The sequence below is a fragment of the Cydia strobilella genome, chromosome 14 (genome assembly GCF_947568885.1).
Source record: "Cydia strobilella chromosome 14, ilCydStro3.1, whole genome shotgun sequence".
NCBI lineage: Eukaryota > Metazoa > Arthropoda > Insecta > Lepidoptera > Tortricidae > Cydia > Cydia strobilella.
Genome location: NC_086054.1, coordinates 10401495 through 10427970, shown reverse-complemented (window position 1 = coordinate 10427970; position 26476 = coordinate 10401495). Strand labels below are relative to the sequence as shown.

Genomic DNA, 26476 nt, shown 5'->3' with positions numbered 1-26476 from the left:
AGTGATCTCTTCCGGACAACCTTTAGAAAACGAAAATTTATAAATTTATACATGTCAGTAATTACGAGTATATACTTACCAGCAGCCAGGCTACCGGCAACGCACAACAATGCGCAAACTACTAAAACCTTCATTGTTAAAGGTTTATAGCGCAAAGGCTACCAATATGGATATCCAAATCCTTATCTATAGAAAATTTGAGATAGCACTTGGGGTTCAGTTGAAAAACTACGCCTTTATATATACTCTTGTAATCTATTGTATTTCGTGTTTAAACAACTGCTGCCTTGGTTGATAATTAAGCATTAAAACGCAAATAATTACAAACGAACCAGTCTATATAAATGTAAATTTATATTTATTTTACTATGAATTTTAAATTGTGATAATTTACCGTACGCAATTTACCGTGGTGGACTTTTTTCAAATTTTTAGAATTATCGACGGTAGGTAGATACAGCCACACAGGTGGCAAAGAACATGGGAATAGGTTATACGCATTCTGTTTCTTGCCTTCTCCACTTCTTATTTATCTCGCATAAGTAATCTTTAAGGATTTCTACAAAAAATCCGAGGTATCGCGTTTTAGAACTCCTAAAATCACATTTAGAAAATAGAGAACAATATACCGAATTTGTCCAGATATGTATGAAATCTAGAGGGGAGATAACATATACTTTTGAACGCCGAAAAATTAGATATGGAGTACCGCAAGGCAGTGTTCTTGGTCCATTGTTGATCTTCTCTATATAAATGGCATTTCCAAATCAATCCATCATCCCATGATGGTTGGATGGTTGGACGTGTGTTATGAATGCTTGAGGTTCTGCGAGACGAGGAATGAAAGGCCTTCTTCTGTTATATGTTAATTTTGATTTGTGTACTATGTGTATGAAATGTCTATTGGTTTCACAGTGCTTTGGATCACTGTTATGCTGTGAAATGTAATGAATAAAAAAAATAAAAAAATAATAATAATGATACTGTTCGCTGATGACAGGCATATTTATGGAATTAGACACAAATAGTGATCACGAAAATGAGGTCAATAATACCGTCAAAAACATTATTAAATAGTCAAATACTAACAACTTAAAGGATAACATAGACAAAACCTGCCTAATGCAATTTAGTCAGCGAAAAGTAGTCCCAACGTTAAATATCAACTAAAGGTAAAACCGGCCAAGTGCGAGTCGGACTCGCGTTCCAAGGGTTCCGTACATTACACAATTTAAACAATGTAATTTTTATGTGAAACTTACGTTTTGAACTAGAACATACATCTAACCTTATCTGTCTCCAGGCCTCCTCTTTGGGAAGGGTACTCTCAGTCTACATCACAACCATCGAAGCCTTTGGTGTTAATGTACTCGTACAAGTTTATGACGAAGTTTGCCCTCAGAGCATCGTCATTGACCACCTAGCAAGACAAATGATACGCCGATGAGCAGTTAGAAAACAGAATGATTAACGTTCAGTAATAGTAGATTGTTAACCAAAAGGCATGAAAGGCACTCATTAATGCCGAGGTTGTTAGGTACTTTTATCGTCGAACTCTACGAAGACTTTCTCAGCATAAATTGAACCTACAGCATTCTTTATTGCTTTGGGAATTCCTCCTGTTTTACTACACATATTGACCGGGATATAGACCGTGATTACCTTTTGTATTAAATAAAAATAAATAAATAAAATCACTAATTCAGACAAAAGTCCATAGAACAATTAGGTAAAAATAAGAGTAAAAATTCAATATATTTAAAATATTATTTAATTGATGTTGAAGGCCAATGAGTGAGTGTATTATTATTTTGTACTCCTGTTTTGTTCGGGTCGGAAGATATAAATTCCGCCTTCGGTGTCTGTCCATAGGTTTTAGCCTCTTGAGACACGTCTACCGCCACAATATCATACATCAAGCATGATTGTGCCAGCTTGTTGGTCATCATGTTGTTATAATCATTGACCTGCTGGGTCGTGGGAAATATGCGTACGCATTCGCCGACTGAAAATTGACCGACAAGTGGGACTCGACGACGATCCAACACTTCCAGTTGCTGCATTGTAAGCTGACCGACCCGTAAACTATTTAAAATGTCCACAATACATGTGTCATCTGCTTGCCTCATATTCTGAGGTAGCTCGCAAAAACTAAATATCGCCCACAAGTTCACCTCGGACTCTAACATCTGCGGTTGCTTGAAGCAGTACGCGCCGCCAGCCGATTTGGGCACGGGAGGCAACTGCATCAGGTCTCCAAACAGTAGGATATTAACACCGCCGAAGAAATTATCATTCGCCTTAAACTGCTGTAATCTGAGATGTACATTGCGAAGTGTAGTGTACGGAACCATGGAAATCTCATCTATGATAAGCCACTGTACTCCACTCCAATCTTTGTCTTTCCCTTTGGATGCGTTCACCGGTCAAAAGACGCATCGTTTCGTTTCTGCCTTTTTCGATTGGAAGAGCAAATGTGGAGTGCAATGTAGCGCCCCCGATTAGCCTTACAGCTACCCTAGTTGGCGCTGTAACCTTCACAGTTTTGCTAATTAAGTTGTTGGCGAGTACATTAATCTGTTCTACTATGAGTTTTAGGGTGAAAGTTTTCCCTATTGCAGGTACAGAGAAAACTTTCACCCTAAAACTCATGTGACCCCACCAGTGACAAAGATCCGCAAAGGCTCACGGTTTTGTTCAGTATTTAGCAACTGATCAGAAACTTTTTTTAACAACTCGTTGTTGTATATTCATGGTATTAACAGCTGCTGCGTACTCACGCATGGAACGCACTTCAGCCTATAGCCAGATATTTTGTCAAAACCAATAGGTAATGCTGTTCTCAAATCCACAGACCAGCGCTATATATTAATCACTACTAGGCATATAAGGTTGCGCTTTTATAGTATGTTTCTCGCGAACCAGCAACAAAACTCCCATTAGTTCGATTCCCTCACCACACTCAGTATAGCCCAAGTCTGGTTAGGAAAAAAAGTACATCTCTTACTTTTACATAATATACACTGAAATGACGTGGTCGGGCACTATGACTGCCAAAGGAGCAACTCCCTCCATTACCGGCGTCGTAGTACAATTTACCTGTACATATTAAATTATTGATAATGGTGGGTGGTATTTTCTCCTCTAACATTACTTACCACTTCTAGAGCTAGGCTTAGCCAAGCTGCCGGATAAACACAGCAATGCTCCGAAAAAGAGTAAACGCGTCATTGCAAGCAATTAATAGCTAAAATCTAACTAAGTAATATTTTTTTCTACAGTGCCCGTATATACGCCCGTTATCTCAAAGATATATATACAATACAATACAAATCCTCTTTATTGCACAACCTCAGAAAAAATGTACATGGAAACACAAATAATACATGAAGACAGAGGTGACAACAGGCGGCCTTATCGCTAGAGAGCGATCTCTTCCAGACAACCTTTAGTTAGTGGAGAAAGGACACATAAATTAACCAATTAGGACGTGCAAGAAACTAATAGCATTAGAAAAAAAATACCTTTAGAAGTTTAAAATTCAAGTATACAACAATAATTACACAAACTACAATAAGAAAATTCATATACATACATACTACTTACATTATATATATTATATTATATATACAATAATATAAATCTTGCCAAAGGTGATAACCAGTAACGCGAACAGACACTCATCGTTGGGCGGATATCATTCATAGGTGTGTCCGGACCCCAGGATATCACGATACACGGAAACCCACAAAATACCGCATCCTCATGTGATGGGGAGTGCATCGACTACGGCCGTGTGGCTCGTACACCTTTAAGCCCAGGCGAAGGCAAACAGCGATTTTGCAGGGCTGGTGGTGGCTCTAGGGTAGAGCCAAGGTTTCGCGATGAATCAATCGTTTGTATCCCATTTAAAAATACACTGTATATTTAGGCGAACACGGCGAAGGCTGAAGATAAGCTCAATAATTTAAATTGAAAAACTTTATTTCAGACACATTAGGTATCCATAAACATTGGTTAGTACTTACCAAATAACAAAACAAAAACAAAACAAGGATAATGTTAGTATTACTTAAGGCTAAACAAAAAACTAAAACTAAAAATCCTAACCTATCAACTGCGCAGTCTAGATTACCCGCTGTCACCGGACAAGTAATTTCATCCAGTGGTGCTGGAACGGGCAATCCAGCCTGCTGGCCACTACACGTAGGAGGCTGTTGGGGCTGGCGCGCACGCGTCGCATCAGGGATGCCGCACGTTTACGCATAATGGCATGAAAGCCGTCTGTCCTGAACTCCGTGAACATACCTGAAGCACTGCATAATAAGTACTCTCGATCAGTTTAATAATTTTGTTTATATTTTAATTTTCACATCCAAATTACACATGTATATGTAAGTACATATTCTTAAAATGAGGAATGCGAATGAAAGCTTTGTATACCTCTAGTTTTTTCCCTTATTTGTGCAAATAAATGTTTTGAATTGAATTGAAAACGTTGCACAAGTTTGTTTAGTGAGATTATTTACATCCCTTGAATCCCTTGACGCCAGCTATGGTGAGCGGGAACTTATCCCCGCAGAGGCCGTAGAAGTCGTCCAAATCTGGGGACCAGTACATAATACCGGCTAGACCCATTTGCTTGGCGAAGCGTCCCTGTAAATTTGTAAGAAATCATCATCATCATCACTTAAGAGCTTTGCTCTTGTCGGTGGAGTAATTGCCAGTCCTTTCTTTCCTGAGCCAGTCTTTTGATTTGTAAGAAATATTAGAATTATATCTAAATATATTATTAGTTATTTTCCTCAAGAGACTAATGGTGTGTAAAGTTAAACATCAAACCACCTGTTAGGATTAGGTTAGATTTTATAAGACTAGCGGATATTGTAAATGAATGCTAATCTTGCAACAATTTTACCTTAGCGTAGATAGTGTTAGCGTTGTCGTAGCCGACCCACAAGAGGCCCTTGTTGGCATACACGTAGCTGCCCTTTACTTCGGTGATGTTCCACTCAGAAGGATTGTTCTTCTGGTCTTCGCAGATCTAAAAAGTAAAACAAATGTCAAACCAAGCTATAATGGTTAACGATATTGATCGCCGAGTTAAGGCACCCATTCCCATTACCGTCTTGTAATGGTTTATATTATGAGGGTTATTAGCGTAGAAATGTTAAACAAGTTGAAAATGGTGGTCACATGCCACATGCTCCATTATTGGCCTATCAACCGACTAGAAAACCAAACAGTTGATAAATTCACGTTTAAAAACCGACTGACCGTTTTTGTGACTGTCTGACTCACTTATTGATCAAAAACCTATCCCACTTCCAGATGACCTGGAAACTTGAAATTTGGCAACAGGGTAGACTATTAGGTGGTCTCATACGTCATAGTTATGAACAGAGACCAGAGATGGGCAAAAATTATCTAGTTACGAATAACCGGGAAGATAACTAAATCATCTTTCATTTGAAATAACTAAATAATCCGTCATTTGTTTTTTTGAATTTATCTACATCAGTTTCATTTTTAGTGTTCCGTGCAAAACTTTGTTTTGACAAACGGAACACTTATGGGATCACTTCGGTCTTGCAAATCAGTTAAATGCGTTTTTCTCAGAGACCGTTTGACATAGATACCTAAAATTTGAAACAGTTACAGCAATTACCACCACTAATATTGTAAATAAGTCAAAACCGGTTATTTCTTATTTTAGGTGGTAATTTAGGGGGTTGAGAGGGGTAATCTGTTTTTTTATTTTATTTGTAAGAATCGAGTGGGGAACCATTAGAAAGCTTGCAAAAAATTGAGTCGATAGACTGATTTTAACTTCATTTTAGACTGCAGTAGTTTCGATAAAAAATGCATTTAAAGCTGCAAGTTTTCATACAAAAAGATTCGCCTCTGTCCTGGGAATGTTAGGAAAAACTATAGCTAACAGGCAGCTAACCAGCCAGTAACCAACTAAATCGAGTATGGAGACGGCGGGAAAATTATCAGGTTAACCTTATCTTTATTAGTTTTTTAACTGCAGCCTGATCTTAGGTTACTTAGGTTCAGTTATACTCATAACTTATACTTTTTTGACAGCTTAAGTAGAGTAATAACATTAATGCGGTTTATATTGTTATAAAAACATTATAAAAACTTAATTATAAAAACTGACTGAATTCAGTATCAAGTGAACGTAGTTTATCGAAAAGGATTCATCCATAAAATATTATGACATTTAAATTAATTGATTTTCTAGTTGAAAGAAAGATATTTTTTTTAACAAATTGTGGATTAGATCCTTTTCTCTAAACAACGTCCAATTATTGATAGAGCCCGAGTGTCACTATGTCATCATTAATGTCAAATTTCTATGAAAATATGACGTTTATCTCATTCTTATACTACTTACTTATTACACTCTCTCACTTTGTTAGCTTAGACAAACTCTACATTTTTAGCAGTTCTAAATAATATTAGTCTATTTATGGCATGTAATGGAACTAGAAACAAAATTAAATCAAAATAATAAGTTCTAAATTTAATTCAAATTGAAGCAGTATAGAATACCGAGCTATAATGGTGAACCATAAAATTTACCTATTCGAGTCTGAGCGCTTGGATGTAACGTTGCACTTGCCGTTTTGACTGCACAACTCCTATAAATTATCTCCTAGGTTTTTGTCGATATAATGGCTCGCTTTTCGTATATACTTGCGAATGACTACATTGAGGATGAATGTGTCACTGAGTTTCATAGGATACTTTCTCAAAACACAAATTACCGTCCCCGCGACGTACTTTTGATGCAGGCTATGCATCTAATCGAGCCCGTTCCCGCCGAAGAAGATCACTTACTTTGACTACTTAGTACTTCCTTAGCACTGCCGTATCCAAACTGTTTCTTACAAATGGCTTAATCTAAAAAAAAATGGTTCATTGAAATTTTTATTTTCTGTGATCTCTTAACGACGCGGTAACGACACGGTAACGACACGGTAGCTTCTACGTTTAATTTAACGTGGAATTACGAAACGAAAACGTAGAACTAACATAAGTAAGTAGCATTTGCACATAACAAGCAAAATGGAATACCTTCACAGCGCTTTGTACGTCGTTTTCCTATGAAAGGAAGACGTTTTGCGATAAGCAATAACTCAAAAACGGCTTGTCCGATCATGTTGCCTATAGTTTTGGTTTAATGTCTTTATTAAACTCTACAGTCACGTTTTTTTTTCATACTTTTGACCCATGGTTCAAACATGGTTAGACATGGCGAAGCTACGTCTGGTTTTAAGGTTCCTAGTTGACTACGGGACCCTAACTAAAAACAGGCAAACAACCTCTGTAAAGTATAACTATGCGCACGGAACACTAAATGCCTCGAGCTTGGCCAATTATTATCTAGATAAAATAGTTGGAATTTTAAACAAAAGATGAATGTCAGTAGTACAGTCATGTAGAACTAGAAGTGGTCGGGCATGATGAAATGAAAATAACCTACAACAAAAGTAATTAATGTTTTGTACATACTTAAATATATGAAATATAAATATTGATGGGACATTTTTCTTCTGTAGTAGCTATTCAACACACTATTCGATGGAAAAAATCATATCTTGATAATATTAGATTAGAATAGAATAGAATAATTAGAATAGAATAATTTATTTGCAAGAATATGTATGTACAAAGGTGTCCTTATAAATATTAAGTAACAATATTCAGCAATTTGGCATGCAAATTGTGGTAACATCCACAGCACAAGAATTAAAATTATTAACAGAGTAGAAACAATGTTCCTGAAGCTATCTCGTTATTTATGTCTTAAATAATTAATACAATAATTTCATATTGTCGGGAAGCTTATTATTTTCAATAATTATATTGCATGCATTACGCTTATAAATGTCAACATGACAAGGAGGTTAATAAAGCAATTTTTTGTACTGTGTTGGTTGATTTCCTTCAAAGACGTCAGAGCGTAACTTAAAATATTTCATATTAGCTTTGACAAACAGACAAACTTTTCTGATATACATGCATGCTAAAGGTAAAATATTATATTTCTTGAAAATGGGTCTGCAACTGTCTGTTATCCATGCATTTGCAATTGCGCGGACGCATTTAAGACTAACACCTAACCCAGTTCCAGATGACCTAGAAACTTGATATTTGGTATTAAGGTAGACTATCAGGTGTATATAAAGGTAAAAAATCTGAAATCCACGCCCAGTTGTAATAAATACATATTTCTAACTTTATCACAAAAGTTACAAATGACAAAATTGTAATGGAGAATTTATACAAATATGTAAATTGTCGCGACAAATCTACAATTACGCGTATCACAAAATATTACATTTAACAAGCAATTTTCCAGAAATTTTGTCAATTTTGTAATTGACAATTGCGCCGTGGGCCCGCCGCGCCGCGCCGCATCGCTTCGCTTCGCATTCGCGTGTTGTTCGCCTACGTAGTACGCTGAGTTACACGCCACGCACGCACCAAACGTCCTCGCAGGGAAAGACGTGGGGACGGCCACGAGAACCAGCGAATGTGTCAGTATAACCGGACATAATTTCATGAAAATAGGATTTATAGGTCATAGCAAATTCTCTTTGGTCACTATAAGTGAAGTCATCTTATCCGACTTTGTCACAAAGAATTTTATATGAAAACCAAACTTCGCACAGTAATTATGTACGTCATAGTAAGCGGCTGGTCAGTATAAGCGGAGTCATAATAAACGCCATTCCATGCTTTTTGTTGGAATAAAAATAGAACATATATTTTTTATTTTATTTTAACAGAGTATTTTCTCTCAATTCTATCTGAACCAATTTGTGAAATACAAGGCCAGTTACCTCATAATAAGCCAAAGTGCCGGCTTCGCTAGTATAGGGACCGGCTTCTCCGGCTCCGTCGAAAGGTGCTCCAGTGCTGGTGTTATTCAGACTGGTCAGGGTGAAGGTGTTTCCGTAGTTTCCTAGGCCGAGCAGCAGCTTGGATGGAGACGCGCCGTTTTCGACCCAGACGTGGACAGAATTGTTCTGTAGAAATAAGACATGTGAAAACTGCCGAATACCTGAGAACTCATTCATTGTAGCTTTTAGGGTTCCGTACCTCAAAAGGAAAAAATGGAACCCTTATAGGATCACTCGTGCGTCTGTCTGTCTGTCTGTCCGTCTTGCACAGCCTATTTTCTCCGAAACTACTGGACTGGACCAATTAAGTTGAAATTTGGTATACATATGTAAGTTTATGACCCAAAGACGGACATGTAACGTAAACAAGTTAATTTTAAACACGGGGGCCACTTTTGGGGGTAAATGAGAAAATTTAAAAATAAAGTTTTTCAAGCTTGTGTTACATATCGAATATTTGTGTTGTGTTCTCATTGTGAGAATGTCAAATATATTTTCTTTAGAATTTTAGTAAAAACAGTTTAGAAGTTATTCAAGAAAATAGGCAAAAAATCAACATTCCCCTCCCTTTATCTCCGAAACTACTGGGTCTAAAATAAAAAAAAATACACAAAATCGATCTTTACCTATAGATCACAGGAAAACCTATTAGAAATGTGCAGTCAAGCGTGAGTCGGACTTAATTACTTAATTTTTGATCCGACAGGGTTTTTAAAGACGTTTCACTCACGTTTCACATAAAAAATACATTGCTTTAATTGTGTTATGTACGGAACCCTTGAAAAACGAGTCCGACTCGTACTTGGCCGGTTTTTTTTTTCACATTTACTCACTCACCAAGTCCAAACTCGCTGATCGGTATGTGAAAAAACTGATTAGAGTTTGTCCAACTATTAGTACCTTCTGTTTTATGTGGATTGTTATATAAATGCAAAAATATCTATTTAATTATGCGGTTACTTAAGAGGCAAAGCAATTGCTTACAACATTCATATTGACATCAGGACCATCAGTTAACTGCGGGTAAAGAGGGGCGTTAGCGCCTGTCACTGTGTCCCAGTTGCCGTGAAGATCGTATGTCATCAGGTTTATGTAGTCCAGGTATCTGTGAAACGTATAAGTAATGGTTCAATAAGTTTTTTTTAGCCTAAACTAAAGAACGGGTCCTAAAGACAAAAAAGTGTTTTTATGACGACAAATTCTTCTGATCAAGTGATCACACTTTGGCTCTCTTATGACTCGCCGATGTGAAATCAGTGCGACTTCAGTAGATATTTTAAATAATAGTCGGAGAAGTGGGTGTGTGTTGTGCTCCCCGCAAGCTTATATACTGCATACTTTTCTACTTTTTCCATTCTCCGCTATGCAGGTAGGTGATGACTTGTCTAATAGGGACTTTCTTTTAAGAAGAGTAATTTCTCGGTACTCTTTGTTTACATACGTACTTGTTGAGTGCTACGACGTCATAAGACAGGTCAATGTCATCTTGGGTGACGGCCACGGCGGCGGTCAGTAGATATCCTTTAGGCGTGAACGCTTCCTTCAACTCCTTCATCAACGAAATGAATTTTTCCTAAAAATCAATAAGCAATATTTTATTTTACAGTGCATTTATTTACACACACATTTGAAGTTGTAAAATGAAAGTAAGAGAGGTCACAATATGGTTTATGAAGGTACGTATCATAAGGAAGCTGGACATTTAGTTAGCTTGTATATCTAATCTTCATTACATACCTACATATAACATTCCTATTTCCCGGACGGGTAGGCAGACCACGGATTTCCACTTGCTACGATCCTGACATACCTCTTTCGCTTCCTTCACTTTCATAACATTCCTCATACACGCTCGCCGGATTAGGGTGCTCTTGACCTGGCCTTTCTTTAGGATTTCCCCGATCTGATCAGAGAAAGTCCGCTGTGGTCTACCCCTCCCGACTCCCGCTACATTACTAGTACCTATATTATTACCTTAACATAACATTTGTGAAAAAATAGAGGCGCGTAAAATGTTTTGAACTAGTACATACATCTAACCTTATCTGTCTCCAGGCCTCCTCTTTGGGTAGGGTACTCCCAGTCCACATCACAACCATCGAAGCCTTTAGTGTCAATGTACTCGTACAAGTTTTTGACGAAGTTTGCCCTCAGAGCGTCGTCATTGACCACCTAGCAAGACAAATGATACGCCGATAAAGCAGTTAGAAAACATACATAGAATGATTAACATTCAGTAATAGTAGATTGTTAACTAAGGGATGAAAGGCACTCATTACTGCCGAGACACAACACAATATGATTGATAATATAACTGTGACATATAATAATTATATAATTGAGGAAACTGATAATACGAAATTTTTAGGAATAAATTTAGATAATAAACTGACGTGGAAAACCCAGATTGACACTATATGTAAGAAGTTAAATAATTTTTCATATGCATTGTATAATTTAAATAAAGTTGCAAGTCGGACTGAGGTACTTACTGCCTATCACGCATATGTAACAGCTACATTGCGTTATGGTATCATGTTCTGGGGCAACTCAACTGATCGAGAACTGGTGTTTATGGCTCAAAAGAAGTGTCTGCGTTCTGCTTGTGGACTAAAGTTACCTGACTCATGCAAGCCATATTTTATTAATAAGAAAATTTTAACTGTGCCATGTTTATATATTTATGAAATTGCTATGTATGTCAAATTAAATATTAATCAATTTCCTGCTTATAATAGTGCGCGACAGGGACACAAAATCTCATATCAGCAATCAAAAACAGCCTTGCGTGCAAAAAGTGTTTATGGCATGGCACCCAAATTGTATAACAAGCTACCCAATTTAATAAGAGAATCCGATATGCCTCTATTTAGGAAATATTTGTTGGACTTTTTGGTATAAAATGCTTTTTACTCTGTGAAAGAATTTTTAGACTATATGCAGCATATTTATTAAATTGAGTATAATGTAGTATAAGGTCGGAACTTTATTATTTTTGCATGCTGCATGATAGTTCATAAGAATCTAGTCATAGTTATAGGTAATACTTGTTATTTCTATGCCTATTGAGGCAGGATGTGCTGATCAAAAATTGTTTTATTAATACATCTTAAACGAAATTAATAACTAGCTTAAATCTAAAATAGGCCCTTGAGGCATTGTACCAAGGATGCTGGCGGCATTTCCCCGCTGTATCGCAATGCTGATACGTTGTGCGAGAAAGCCGCCAGCTCTTCGGTCACCAGTTACGTCAACCAGACGCTTCGCGATTTCTGCAAACAACTTATGCGCGCTGGGACCCCATGGACCTAGTTTACGTAGTACCACTGTATATATCTTGTATGTAAATAAATGTATTTATAATTTTATACATCTTTATTACATACACATTAAAGAAAGAAATAAATGATTATGATTATCATTATTATGATTATGAGGTAGTTTGGCACTCGAACGCAGTGAGAGCGCCAATAGTCCGAGGCTGAAATGATGCCTTTTACCCGTGTTGAACACTCTACTTTTCATTTCGAATACGAGGAAAGTAAAATGCATGTGTTTTTTAAAAACTTGACTAAGTATAAATTTTTATAATATTTCTTGAGGGTAACTTTCAATTAACAATTTAGGCAAAAGTATCGTTATTTATGGAATGGAAATTTTATAACAAATTAGTTTAAACCCAAATTTCAAATGCATTATCGTAAAAAAAAGGTATACTTGGAACGTAAAATGCTCTAGTGTAGAGACGTATCATTTTCGGCAAAACTTTTAGAACAGCAATGACCTTTTTGAGACCAAAAGAAATGAAAAGGATAATTATTTTAAGCAATATTATTTAGACAACTATTATGTCATATATTTTCTTACCGCCGAAAAGTTAGTCGAACCTTCTGTCCAACCGCCAACAGAAATCAAGATTTTCAAATCAGGATCGATCTGTTTCAAGGCTATGAGTTCGGCGACGGCATCTGAAAACAAAATGTTCATATACGGTTTAATTAAACAGGGTAGTCATCGCAAGTCATTATGATTAATCGAATACATGTGAAGCGTAAAGGATGACTCACGTTAGACCGGGGCGTGACCGGACCGGGGCGGGCCGGAGCGATCCGACACAGGGGCTATCAGGAGCGCCACCGTCGCCGGAGCGTTCCGGGGCCGGGGCGTCAGGGCCACCCGACACTAGTTAAATATCCGAGCAACGGACTGTTTATGACAAATGTCACAAATAATTGTTTGCTGATAGTGATAACTAGGAGAAAAAATGGAAAGGCCGAATAAAATTAAAATTTTGTCCCTTGCTGCCGTAACGGCAGATGAAGAGGCTGCTGCGGGCTCCTTAAGCAGCTTTGGACCTACGACGACAATTTTTTTGATTATTTTCATATGACGCAAGACTCTTTCGAAGCCATTCACGACAATTAAACACCGTTTGGTCAAACAAATAACTAGATTTCAGGAACCAATAACCAGCAAACATCGTCTGGCTCTCTGTTTAAGGTAAGATATACAATGCGTGTATTGTGTATAACAAATAAGTATAATAATGTGCCGAAGCATATATAAAGCTATTGAGAAGAATGGAGATGATCGGTTCGCCATACAAATATAGTCCCCATTTTCCTCTCTAGATTATTACGAATATAGTTTTATAAAATTAGATGTTTATTAACTATAGCTATCTTCCTTCGCTCTACATCTAATTATATAAAAATAATTTCCATAATATCAATATTCAAAGAGGAAAATGGAACTAGGTTTGTATAGAAACTACGGGGCGGTTGTCCAATTTCTTCTTATGTATATATTTAAAGTATCTTTGGATTCAATTCATCACCGTCAGAGAGATTCGGTAAATAGAGCTTCTTACTTCTTAAGGGGCCCACTGACTACCAGGCCGCCGGACGATATCAGCCTGTCAGTTAACCGCAAAAGGCCACACACTAACAGTTCTCTGTCAGTTTTTGGCCTCACGACTAACACGAACCGATAGTGTGGGGCCGCTCGACGATGAGAAAATGAGAAAATCAAAAAATAAAGTTTTTCTACCTATACCGTGTTACATATCAAATGAAACGTGATAGCTAGACAGTTGAAATTTTTTACAGATGATGTATTTCTGTTGTCGCTATAACAACAAATACTAAAAACAGAATAAAATAAATATATATTTAAGTGGGGCTCCCATACAACAAACGTGATTTTTTTGCCGTTTTTAGGGTTCAATACCTCAAAAGGAAAAAACGGAACCCTTATAGGATCACTCGTGCGTCTGTCTGACTGTCTATCTGTCTGTCACAGCCTATTTTCTCCGAAACGACTGGGCCAATTAAGTTGAAATTTGGTACACATATGTAGGTTTGTGACTCCTTTTTTGAATAACCCCATACTGTAGCCCCTCGGGAAAACCTCGACAGGGAGCTCATTCCACAGCCGAAGCGTCATATGTATATAAACTTATATTGATCGGGATATAGACCGTGATTACCTTTTGTAATAATACAATATTTTTTTTTGTAACTTTGTAGTCTTGTGAAACTAACCGTGAATCATTAAAAACTCCAATATGTATATAAAAGTAAAATACAAAAACATACAAAAACAAAACAAAATACTTTTCATTTTTGTACCTTTCTATTGCTCTAGTGTAGTTGGTCTGAAGCAAAGGTCTGAAGTAAGACTAAAGGGTCTAACAAATAATAATAATATGTTGCGGGCTCTTTTCTTAAGCCTTTTTACTTATATACTTTTTACGACATTTACATATTTGATGCTGTCATGTTTTTCGAATAGTAAAATAAACATGTCAAGAGAAAAAATAGTGATCTTATGTTTAGAAAGATACCAAATGTATGAATAAATATGCAAGAACACTTTGAATGTAATGTATCGTGTTACCGCGCGGTCCGCGCGTCAGTAACATAACAACATAAGATGTACTAAGTAAGGTATTGGCTAATAGGTGTGATATGGTGTAGTGTAGTGCCGCTTGAATCAGCTTAGTATAGGAACCAGATCGGACAGAGCTTCCTGCTTTCGCCTTTGTGATACCTAATACCTACATATTATTAGTATGCATTAGACTTGTCTTTCACGTATTATGTAAAAACGTAAAGCTTTATTGTGCACAGTGCGACCGGATATTTAAGACAAAAGTCGGTTTTGCGAGCCATATACGTGCTCATCAAAGGAAATTGTAAAGGTCGCCGTTGTCGGACACGATATGGAGGACTATATATAAGAATGTAAAAGGAACTGAAATAAGTAAGAAGCGGAGTAAATCAAATATTACCATACAAGTATGTCCAAAGAAACAGCGCTATGTTAGAAGAAGTTATTTTTTAGGGTTCCGTACCTCAAAAGGAAAAAAACGGAACCCTAATAGGATCACTTTGTTGTCCATCCGTCCGTCTATCTGTCTGAGTGTATTTCAAGACCCTTTATCTGGTGAACGCGTGGAGGAATAGACTTGAAATTAAAATCATATACCTACTCAGGTCTATATAGCCCCTTGACAGTGAAAAAATCTAACTTCTAAGTTAACGTAAAAAAAAGATACTTTTGTATGGAACCCTTGGTGGGCGAGTCCCACTCGCATTTGCCCCTTTTTAGGGTTCCGTACCCAAAGGGTAAAAACGGAACCCTATTACTAAGACTCCGCTGTCCGTCTGTCTGTCACCAGGCTGTATCTCATGAACCGTGATAGCTAGGCAGTTGAAATTTTCACAGATGATGTATTTCTGTTGCCGCTATAACAACAAATACTAAAAAGTACGGAACCCTCGGTGCGCGAGTCCGACTCGCACTTAGCCGGTTTTTTTTAATATAGGAGGCAAACGAGCAGAGCCCATAAACAGAGGTCGTATCGACATAAGATTGGTAGATTAATTAAATATTAATACTATACAGTATATATAAAGAAACAGCGCTATGTTAAGTAGAAGTTATTTTTAGTGTTCCGTACCCAAAGGGTAAAAACGGGACCCTATTACTAAGACTCCGCTGTCCGTCTGTCCATCTGTCTGTCTGTCACCAGGCTGTATCTCATTAACCGTGATAGCTAGACAGTTGAAATTTTCACAGATGATGTATTTCTGTTGCCGCTATAACAACAAATACTAAAAAGTACGGAACCCTCGGTGCGCGAGTCCGACTCGCACTTAGCCGGTTTTTTTTAAATATAGGAGGCAAACGAGCAGAGCCCATGAACAGAGGTCGTATCATAGGATTGGTAGATACATTAAATATTATTATTTACAAAGAAACAGCGCTATGTTAAGTAGAAGTTATTTTTTAGGGTTCCGTTCCCTCAAAAGGAAAAAACGCAACCCTTATAGGATCACTCGTGCGTCTGTCTGTCTGTCTGTCTATCCGTCTGTCACAGCCTATTTTTTCCGAAACTACTGAACCGATTAAGCAGGATATATTTGAGCCCCAAATTAAAATTTTCGTTCGTCACTATGGACCAGATATACCTATAGAAAAACTGTTTTTTTTTTCTTATTATTACAAGTATTCTCACGGAGCCCCAACAGAGGCTTTGCGGAGCCCTAGGGGTCCGCGGAGCACACTTTGAGAATGGCTGATATAGACAACCAGATAGCCAAAATAATGTAACAGGTGCCCTCTAGTAGTATTAGGTATTGTGATAGGTACAATGAATGGTATAATAAACTTTTTTTTTTCATATATGTACCATGGACATTCCTCGATGGCATCAAGTTGCAACCGGAAAGCGATGATCACATGGCAAATCAAATCCTGAAGACCGTAGCAGCCACGTCTAAGCAGGATATATTCAATAAATGTTTATTCTTTGTTGTTTGATATACAACTAGTAGTTCGCCCCGGACCGGACTGAGAACTCGCGGTTTGAACAACAAGAAAACCTTTAACAATTATATATGTTTGCCGTAATGTAAACGCTGCAGCTTTACGGCTTGAGGGTTCAGGCCCCAAATTCACCAGGATCCCTAGAGGATCAGGCTAGGGGATTCGTGTCATGCTACTCATGCTCCACAGCAGAACCACCTTAGCTTTAATGAATATATAGGAAATATCTATATAATGTCTAGTCTGTTCGGAAAGAGAAGAGTTGTGGAATGTATTGGGACCTATACATTCCACGACTCTTCTCTTTCCGCACAGACTCTTTACAATTCTAGACTAGTTTAAAAAATATCTATATTTATCACTAGTTTCGTTGTACGCTTTCTTATGTTTCAGCTGTAGAGCATACTCCATGGCAGAATTGTAGTTTAATATTGTTACACACGCAGTATGCCTGGTTTCATACTTCACAGTCAGGGCTATAACCGCGAACCACTTCATTTGTTCATATATTTGCCTCTCTATCGATCTTATATATATCTGTGCGGAGGAGAGGCACATAGATGAAATTTTTATTTTGGATGTCTGGCGGCTCCCCTAAGGGAAATTACGCGTTCCACGTCTTAGTCATTAATATTAAAAAAGAACAATAAAATATACGAAGAGTACTATTGTATTATTTCAGTAGTTAGTGCCTTTGGGTAATTTTAGACAGAAAATAGGCAAAACTCTGCATAGGTAGAGGGCGTCACTAGCACAATCACAGGGCCTACCGCGTAACCGGCGTAACAAGACAATCGAAATTTCGGTCTGCCTGTATATCATTCTTGCATATTCGATCAACAGAGAGGCAGATAACAAAATTTCGATTATTGCGTTTCGCGGTAGGCCACCTGTTAACAAATTACCTTGTCAAAAACTGTTTAAGGCATAATATGTATACGTTACTTACACGCTATGGTGTATAATACACGCAGTTAGCAATAAATATCCCTTTATGAGTAATACAATGAAATAATATTATGTTTGTACTCTTTGCAGGCAGGCATTTTAATAGGAAGTATTACTGCAATGTTCTGCCGCCAGAGTGCAGCACTGGTGCACAATACTAACTCTTAAAGTAACTTATACATACTAGGCCTTCAACAGTTTTTTGACAAGTTTTCACTGACATTATACATCAAGGCCCACTGACACTCTATGATAGAGAAAGATAGTCCTATTGCGATTCCTATAAGAGGAAAGAGAAAATAGTGCAATGCTTTGTCCCTATCACCGACTGGGTAGCATCATATATAGGAGGCGATGGCGAAATACCGAATTTATAAGAGTGAAAGAGAAAAAATCCTATGCTGCCAAATTTTATATGAATATTCTTTCTTTTACCCCCGGTCGCTCGGTAGCGCGTATATAACTACTTGTATATTATACTATGTCTATGATCAAGGCGGTTTGTTTCTCAGGTCTGTTTACAAGTGGCCTACCGCGAACCGCGAAAATCTAAATTTCTTTATCTGCCTCTCTATCGATTGAATAGGCAAGAGTGATAGAGAGGCAGAAACCGATTTTTTTATTGTGCTAGTGACGCTCGCTACGCAAAGTTTTGTGTAATATTCCCTATTAACCTACATGCTCATTATTGAATTATTTTTACAAGCAGTAACATCAATAGGCATCTCATTTAATATAATCCGACTAAATTACATTTCAGCAACACCTCCATATTTCACAAAATAAATCAAGACATTATCTAACCTATATAATTTTGACGTATACATCCGAGTCGCCCGTGTTGGGACTAGCAACACCTAACATGGAAAAGTAAATAATAAAGACTGCATGAATCTTAACGGATGACAGCGTTGTTTGGAAAATATTTATAGGTAATATATTATTTATGAATTAGTTTTTTGTTGTAAATGTAAGGTATTTTAAATAGGAATTTTCTCTTATTTTAAATATTTATTACGTAAGAGTCAAATTAATACTTAGCTAAATCGCTTGTAATAAATCTTACGTAACGACATGTATACTTATTATATAATTTATTTTATTGTCTGTAATATGATATTCCAACTAGGTATATGTTTGAAACGGCATTCCTTACTTCTTAAAACTCTGCTTCTTGGGAACGTTTTTTATTTCAATGCAATTAAGTCAAAAAATGAACGGAAGTATTAAAATTGGCAATAAAATTCTTAGGCAACAGGCTGTCTGGCGCTATCAACTATCTGAAGTAAAATGTAGAGCCAGTGTGACTAAAATAGATTATGGTAATGTGCTTTTTTAAAGAGATTGAAAGTCATTGTTGATTAACTTCTCTTTGCGCCAAGTAACATAAACCGACCAAGTAACGAATTAGCTAAACCATCATATTTAAGAAACAAATTTATGACGTTTTGCAACCTTCTTATTTTGGCAAATATATTCCGACACACCCGGGCATGCATATTGCGAAGGGTGGTATTCCATCTGTCCAATCTTGGTCCAACGTGTATTTGCGTTTCACATTTTGCTTAATGAGAGAGTGAGACGCAATGCACATTGGACACTGATCTTGAACAGTGGAATACCACCCCAAGAGAAGAATTGAGTCTCTGGCTTGTCAGGAGGCCCCGGGATGTCATGAACAAAAACCGACCAATTAACGAATTAGCTAAACCATCATATTTAAGAAACAAATTTATGACATTTTGCAACCTTTTTATTTTGGCAAATATATTCCGACACACCCGGGCATGCATATTGCGAAGGGTGGTATTCCATCTGTCCAATCTTGGTCCAACGTGTATTTGCGTTTCACATTTTGCTTAATGAGAGAGTGAGACGCAATGCACGTTGGACACAGATCTTCAACAAGTGGAATACCACCCCAAGAGCAATGGCTTGTCAGGAGGCCCCGGGATGTCAGGCCTTTGCACATAGCATGACCGGCCCGGGCCCGTACCGTGCCCGCACCGTCGCACTCCCGAGCCCCGGTCATGACGTAATGCTTTCCATAGAAAACAACGCGCCGGAAGCTCCGGCCCGGTCACGCCCCGGTCTAACGTGAGTCATCCTTTATACAGTAGGTACAGAGGGAGAGTACATTGGACAATTTGCATAAAAAATGTGTGTTGTGTCAGAATCAGAAATCAAAATTTTCATGAATTCCTATTCAATTCTCCTATTCAATTTTATGATTATAATATCTATAATAGATCAAACAGAGATGCAAGAGGATAAAATAAGGTTCCTCGTGAGCCTTTTCCAACGAATATACAAGCCTATTGATTTGCCGTAGAAGTCGTAGCAGAATACACCACTGAGTGGTTACTTTAACTTACTACTTTTTGCTTCAAACGTGGTAATAGGGTTAGATCACTTACTGGACTTGCCCTCATAAGAAGTATCTTCAGGGATAGTAAGGTTTCCCGTGGGTCCGTCGAGCGTAATGAATGAGTAGGCGATGTGCGTGCAAAGGTCCGTGGGCAGATCGCTGACGCCGAAGCGGCCGACTGAGGGCCTCTCGTTGGACCATTCTTCGTAGTAGCAGAATACAACTGAGTCTGAAATTTTTTAAATACAAAATACAAATGAGTTTATTTCATTAATTTTTACAGCGTTTCTTGTAAGAAATACCTGTAGGTATTTTGTCAAAACTGACAGGTAATCCTGTTCCCAAATCCACAGACCAGCGGTATACTCTAATCACTACTGCCTAGTAGCCACAAAATGCCTACATGCTTTTATGGTATATTTTTGCGAACCAGCAACAAAACTCCCATTAGTTCAATTCCCTCGCCACACCCAGTAGAGCCCCAGTCTGGTTAGGGAAAAAAAGTACATTTCTCACTTTTACATAATATACACTAAAATGACGTAGTCAACTACTATGACTGCCAAAGGAGCCACTCCGTCCATTACCGGCGTCGTAGTACAATTTACCTAAGCTATGGCTGATTTCCGTGTTTTGAAACCGTGAATGAACATATTAGATTATTAATAATGGTGGGTGGCATTTTCTCCTCTAATATTACTTACCACTTCTAGAGCTAGGCTTAGCCAAGCTGCCGGATAAACACAGCAATGCTCCGAAAAAGAGTAAACGCGTCATTGCAAGCAATAGCTAAAATCTAACTAAGTAATATTTCTTCTACAGTGCCCATATATACGCCCGTTATCTCAAAGATATCTATACACACATATATATATATATATATATAGGTGTATTTTATCTTTGAGATAACAATCAATTCATCAACACATCGCCAAATTAATGAGAACAATGTCATTCATAACGGTAGGTATATACTTAAATTCTTGCTTATTCAAATTCCTTAATTCGGATTCTTGGTACATAATCTTAAACAGAAGTTATGCCATTAAAATCATGTCACTATGATCATAAATAGTGCATCACAGTCGTTGTCGTTATGGAGTTCCATTCTCGTCTTCATTAGCAGTTCCATATCACCAAATTGCTGTATATTTATGCAAATGCTTGATTTGTTGAAAATATATTAATTTCGTCCAACATTGGTACTCTGACCTAGGGTTAAATGGCCATTAGGTAGGTATTTTAAAAATAAGGTATTTTTAACATCGAGTTTAGGCATTCCGAAATGGAACTAATTATAAAATGAAATGAAATTCCTTATTTTCAGGCAACTATTGGCCCATAAATAAATAACTTAAAACTAGCATACATATTATTATAAAATATATCTTGAAACTAAAAACTAAAACCATACAATTATGGCTGCGATGCAGTTCGCAACCCCGCAGTGTCAGGGAGCCGGCCGCGGTACCGCCGGTACTTGACACTCTTCGGCCAGAACTCCTCTTTGGTGAAGGTCGCTAGATGTTCAGCCGGAACGCTCACCACAAAAGAATTAAAATTCACACAGTTGGAATCTCGCCAACTTCACCACCCTCAGGATGAATCCGGACTGGACTCATACATACTTTACGATCTCCTCGACCTTCGTATAGTAGTGTAATCGGGACACAAACAGCAGCGTCGTTGGTGTTGCAGGACGCAGCAAATGGTTGGGTCAAGTCGGTGCACTGATTCTGATGGGCTGGCTTCTTTCTCTTCTCCACCTTTTTGAAACCATCTTTGTGGCATCCCAACTCTTTTAGAGTCGGCTATGATCGATCCTTGTGAACAGGTTCACGAAGGCTCTGCACCCCTTTCGTCGGCCGCTGCTTAGACTTGGACACAGCAGGCAGCTTAGCGGCAGTAGCGGCGTAGGAATGTTGTGGGGTCAACGTACCCTCACGTGACGTGCGCGTCCCCGGTGACGTAGACGGGCGGGCGGCGGGGCGCGGGTCTGCGATCGCATGCTCAGCAATCGACGACGCATCAGCATTCGCGGACTCGAAACCGCCGATGGACGCATTCCGCGCAACGTGACACACGGCTTTGTTAGAGTTATCTCTGACCTACTTTCCGAACTAGCACTAATACGTATTAACGCTAATTCAGAACGCAGCAGTTCACTGATGGTATTATTCGATACCTCCAACTTAGCCTGCATTTCGCGCCAGATTAATTATGATCACCAACTCAAATTATTATTTGTAGGTAGGGTACAGTGACACATTTTCTTGTAGTGCTGAAGCTGAACGGATGACGACGACGAAGACGAGGATACCCGAGTTGTGATACCATCCCCTCATCATTGGGCGGATATCATAGGTGTGTCCGGACCCCAGGATATCACGATACACGGAAACCCACAAAATGCCGCATCCTGATGTGATGGGGAGTGCATCGACTACGGCCGTGTGGCTCGTATACCTTTAAGCCTAGGCGGAGGTAAACAGCGATTCGCAGGGCTGGTGGCTCTAAGGTAGAGACAAGGTTTCGCGATGAATCAATCGTGCAGTCAATCTCTTAAAATTTGGTCAATATTTGTAGTGATTATGGGGAATTTCCAAAGGAGCGTAGCGGAGGATGTATGTACATAAATTTGGGCGTGTGCTTGGGGTAAAGTGAATTGATTATTTAGATCACAAAATGATTAACGGAACTCCGTAATGTAACGATGTATGCCAGCTGTTTTGGGGCTTGTTGTGATTGTTATGAGATGCACTATGGTCATGATTTGAATGGCTCTTCTTTGCACACCTCAATAGAAGAAAATAATACAGAAAGAAAACAGCAACACCAGTAGAAGCAAACAATAACAGGTCTTATCGATAAAAGTGATCTCTTTCAGACTACCTTTAGAAAACGAAAATTTATAAATTTACACATGTCAGTAATTACGAGTATATACTTACCAGCAGCCAGGCTACCGGCAACGCACAACAATGCGCAAACTACTAAAACCTTCATTGTTAAAGGTTTATAGGGCAAAGGCTACCAATATGGATATCCAAATCCTTATCTATAGAAAATTTGAGATAGCACTTGGGGTTCAGTTGAAAAACTACGCCTTTATATAAACTCTTGTAATCTATTGTATTTCGTGTTTAAACAACTGCTGCCTTGGTTGATAAATAAGCATTAAAACGCAAATAATTACAAACGAACCAGTCTATATAAATGTAAATTTATATTTATTTTACTATGAATTTTAAATTGTGATAATTTACCGTACGCAATTTACCGTGGTGGACTTTTTTCAAATTTTTAGAATTATCGACGGTAGGTAGATACAGCCACACAGGTGGCAAAGAACATGGGAATAGGTTACACGCATTCTGTTTCTTGCCTTCTCCACTTCTTATTTATCCCGCATAAGTAAATCTTTAAGGATCCGAGTTATCGCGTTTTAGAACTCCTAAAATCACATTTAGAAAATAGAGAACAATATACCGAATTTGTCCAGATATGTATGAAATCTAGAGGGGAGATAACATATACGTTGGAACGCCGAAAAATTAGATATGGAGTACCGCAAGGCAGTGTTCTTGGTCCATTGTTGATCTTCTCTATATAAATGGCATTACCAAATCAATCCATCATTCCATGATGGTTGGATGGTTGGACGTGTGTTATGAATGCTTGAGGTTCTGCGAGACGAGGAATGAACGGCCTTCTTCTGTTATATGTTAATTTTGATTTGTGTACTATGTGTATGAAATGTCTATTGGTTTCACAGTGCTTTGGATCACTGTTATGCTGTGAAATGTAATGAATAAAAATAATAAAAAAATAATAATAATGATACTGTTCGCTGATGACAGGCATATTTATGGAATTAGACACAAATAGTGATCACGAAAATGAGGTCAATAATACCGTCAAAAACATTATTAAATAGTCAGATACTAACAACTTAAAGGATAACATAGACAAAACCTGCCTAATGCAATTTAGTCAGCGAAAAGTAGTCCCAACGTTAAATATGAACTAAAGGTAAAACCGGCCAAGTGCGAGTCGGACTCGCGTTCCAAGGGTTCCGTACATTACACAATTTAAACAATGTAATTTTTATGTGAAACTTACGTTTTGAACTAGAACATACATCTAACCTTATCTGTCTCCAGGCCTCCTCTTTGGGAAGGGTACTCTCAGTCCACATCACAACCATCGAAGCCTTTGGTGTTAATGTACTCGTACAAGTTTTTGACGAAGTTTGCCCTCAGAGCGTCGTCATTGACCACCTAGCAAGACAAATGATACGCCGATAAGCAGTTAGAAAACAGAATGATTAACATTCAGTAATAGTAGATTGTTAACCAAAAGGCATGAAAGGCACTCATTAATGCCGAGGTTGTTAGGTACTTTTATCGTCGAACTCTACGAAGACTTTCTCAGCATAAATTGAACCTACAGCATTCTTTATTGCTTTGGGAATTCCTCCTGTTTTACTACACATATTGACCGGGATATAGACCGTGATTACCTTTTGTATTAAATAAAAATAAATAAATAAAATCACTAATTCAGACAAAAGTCCATAGAACAATTAGGTAAAAATAAGAGTAAAAATTCAATATATTTAAACCATCATTTGATTGATGTGCGAAGCCACGAACACGAGTGTGGAGTGGGCGTCACAGATCTGCGAAATCGACTCCACACTCGCGTTCGCGACTTCGCGCCACGAGTCGCGCACTAGTTTGGAGGTCGGCCAATGGTCATACACAATGTATGGACTGACGTTTATCTGACATGACTATTTTGACGTTACGTATACATTTGACGTTTCCCTCCCCCGCAAAAATTGGCAGACTTATATAGACTGGTTCGTTTGTAATTATTTGCGTTTTAATGCTTAATTATCAACCAAGGCAGCAGTTATTTAAACACGAAATACAATAGATTACAAGAGGCGTAAAGGCGTAGTTTTTCAACTGAACCCCAAGTGCTATCTCAAATTTTCTATAGATAAGGATTTGGATATCCATATTGGTAGCCTTTGCGCTATAAACCTTTAACAATGAAGGTTTTAGTAGTTTGCGCATTGTTGTGCGTTGCCGGTAGCCTGGCTGCTGGTAAGTATATACTCGTAATTACTGACATGTGTAAATTTATAAATTTTCGTTTTCTAAAGGTAGTCTGAAAGAAATCACTTTTATCGATAAGACCTGTTATTGTTTGCTTCTACTGGTGTTGCTGTTTTCTTTCTGTATTATTTTCTTCTATTGAGGTGTGCAAAGAAGAGCCATTCAATTATATTTATTTTATTATTTTACTATGAATTTTAAATTGTGATAATTTACCGTACGCAATTTACCGTGGTGGAATTTGTTCAAATTTTTTGCCATTCAAGAATTTGTGCCATCGCGTTTGACAGCTGAAGAAGATGGTGCTGTGCGGCGCCCTAATGTGATTTACAAATCTAAGGTATCTAAATCAATTAATCTTTGGTAGGCACGAGTCAAGAAGCAACGGTGATAGCAAATTTAAATTAAATTGGCAACAATTTGTAAGTTCTAATCGCCCTAAAGCCGCTTCAACTTTATATTAGAATCGAATGAATATTGTCATTATAAGGGTTAATATCGCTTGGGGTTCCGTAGTCAACTAGGAACCCTTATAGTTTCGCCATGTCGGTCTGTGTGATGTCTGTTTGTCTGTATGTCTGTCTATCCGAGGCTTTGCTACGTGATCGTTAGTGCTAGAAAGCTGAAATTTGGCATAGACAGTCGTACAATAAAATCACAAAAACATTTTTTTAGGGTAGGTGACAGTTTGACAGCACTTTTTTTATTTATCACATCGTGACGTCATCAAGATCACGTGACAGCTTGGAGCGTTAAGGCGCGAAATATAAACACTGAACTAATTAAACTCGATTTTTTATTTAAAATTAATTTTCAAATATATTTTTTGTAATAATTACGTGTCTATCTATAAAATGAAAGCAGTTCTAAAAAATTGGTCAAGCTGGCGGAATTGGTAACGCACTGGACCGGCAATCCAAGGATGACGGTTCGAGTCCCACGTTGTTGGCCAGTTGATTGACCATCGTTGATTTTTTCATTGTGATTCACATCTGTATAATTATACAATGTATAGAATATTTACTTAGTAAAGACGTGTAATAAAAATAAGAATAAACACCAATTTTATTGTTTGTATTATTACCTACTTAATAAGCAATTAATTATTATATATGCGACCCGGTTATTATAAGCAATACGATTAAATAAATTGTTTGTATAAAACTAAAGCAGAATTTTGGATTAGAGTTGAGACTCGTAACATAATTTAAAAGGATTTTTAATTTATTGAACTGTCTCGTAATTAAAACTTACACTCTTTTGTATCTTTTCACTATGGCAGT

General features: G+C 37.7%; 1 protein-coding gene across 1 annotated transcript; it reads right to left on the bottom strand.

Moving 5' to 3' along the window:
• Positions 1-1327: 1327 nt before the first annotated feature.
• LOC134747472 (acidic mammalian chitinase-like) lies at positions 1328-20854 on the bottom strand. Its single transcript, XM_063682094.1, has 14 exons — positions 20772-20854; positions 20117-20296; positions 18525-18556; positions 14009-14024; positions 12786-12865; positions 10959-11090; positions 10364-10491; positions 9903-10023; positions 8859-9044; positions 4919-5044; positions 4530-4656; positions 4146-4308; positions 2175-2316; positions 1328-1420 (listed from the first exon to the last, which is right to left on the bottom strand). Exons 1-14 carry the CDS (start codon positions 20842-20844, stop codon positions 1328-1330), a joined length of 1599 nt encoding a protein of 532 aa, XP_063538164.1. The 5' UTR covers positions 20845-20854.
• Positions 20855-26476: the final 5622 nt, after the last annotated feature.

What these genes read in the sequence shown, in the direction of transcription:
- LOC134747472 (XM_063682094.1), bottom strand. Translation starts at nt 20,844, where the DNA reads ATGACGCGTTTACTCTTTTTCGGAGCATTGCTGTGTTTATCCGGCAGC. An exon ending in GACGTCGTAGCACTCAACAA is followed by an intron (nt 10,024 to 10,363) that starts GTACGTATGTAA and finishes TACGTTTCACAG; the next exon opens with ATACCTGGACTACATAAACC. An exon ending in CTAACACTATCTACGCTAAG is followed by an intron (nt 4,657 to 4,918) that starts GTAAAATTGTTG and finishes ACAAATTTACAG; the next exon opens with GGACGCTTCGCCAAGCAAAT.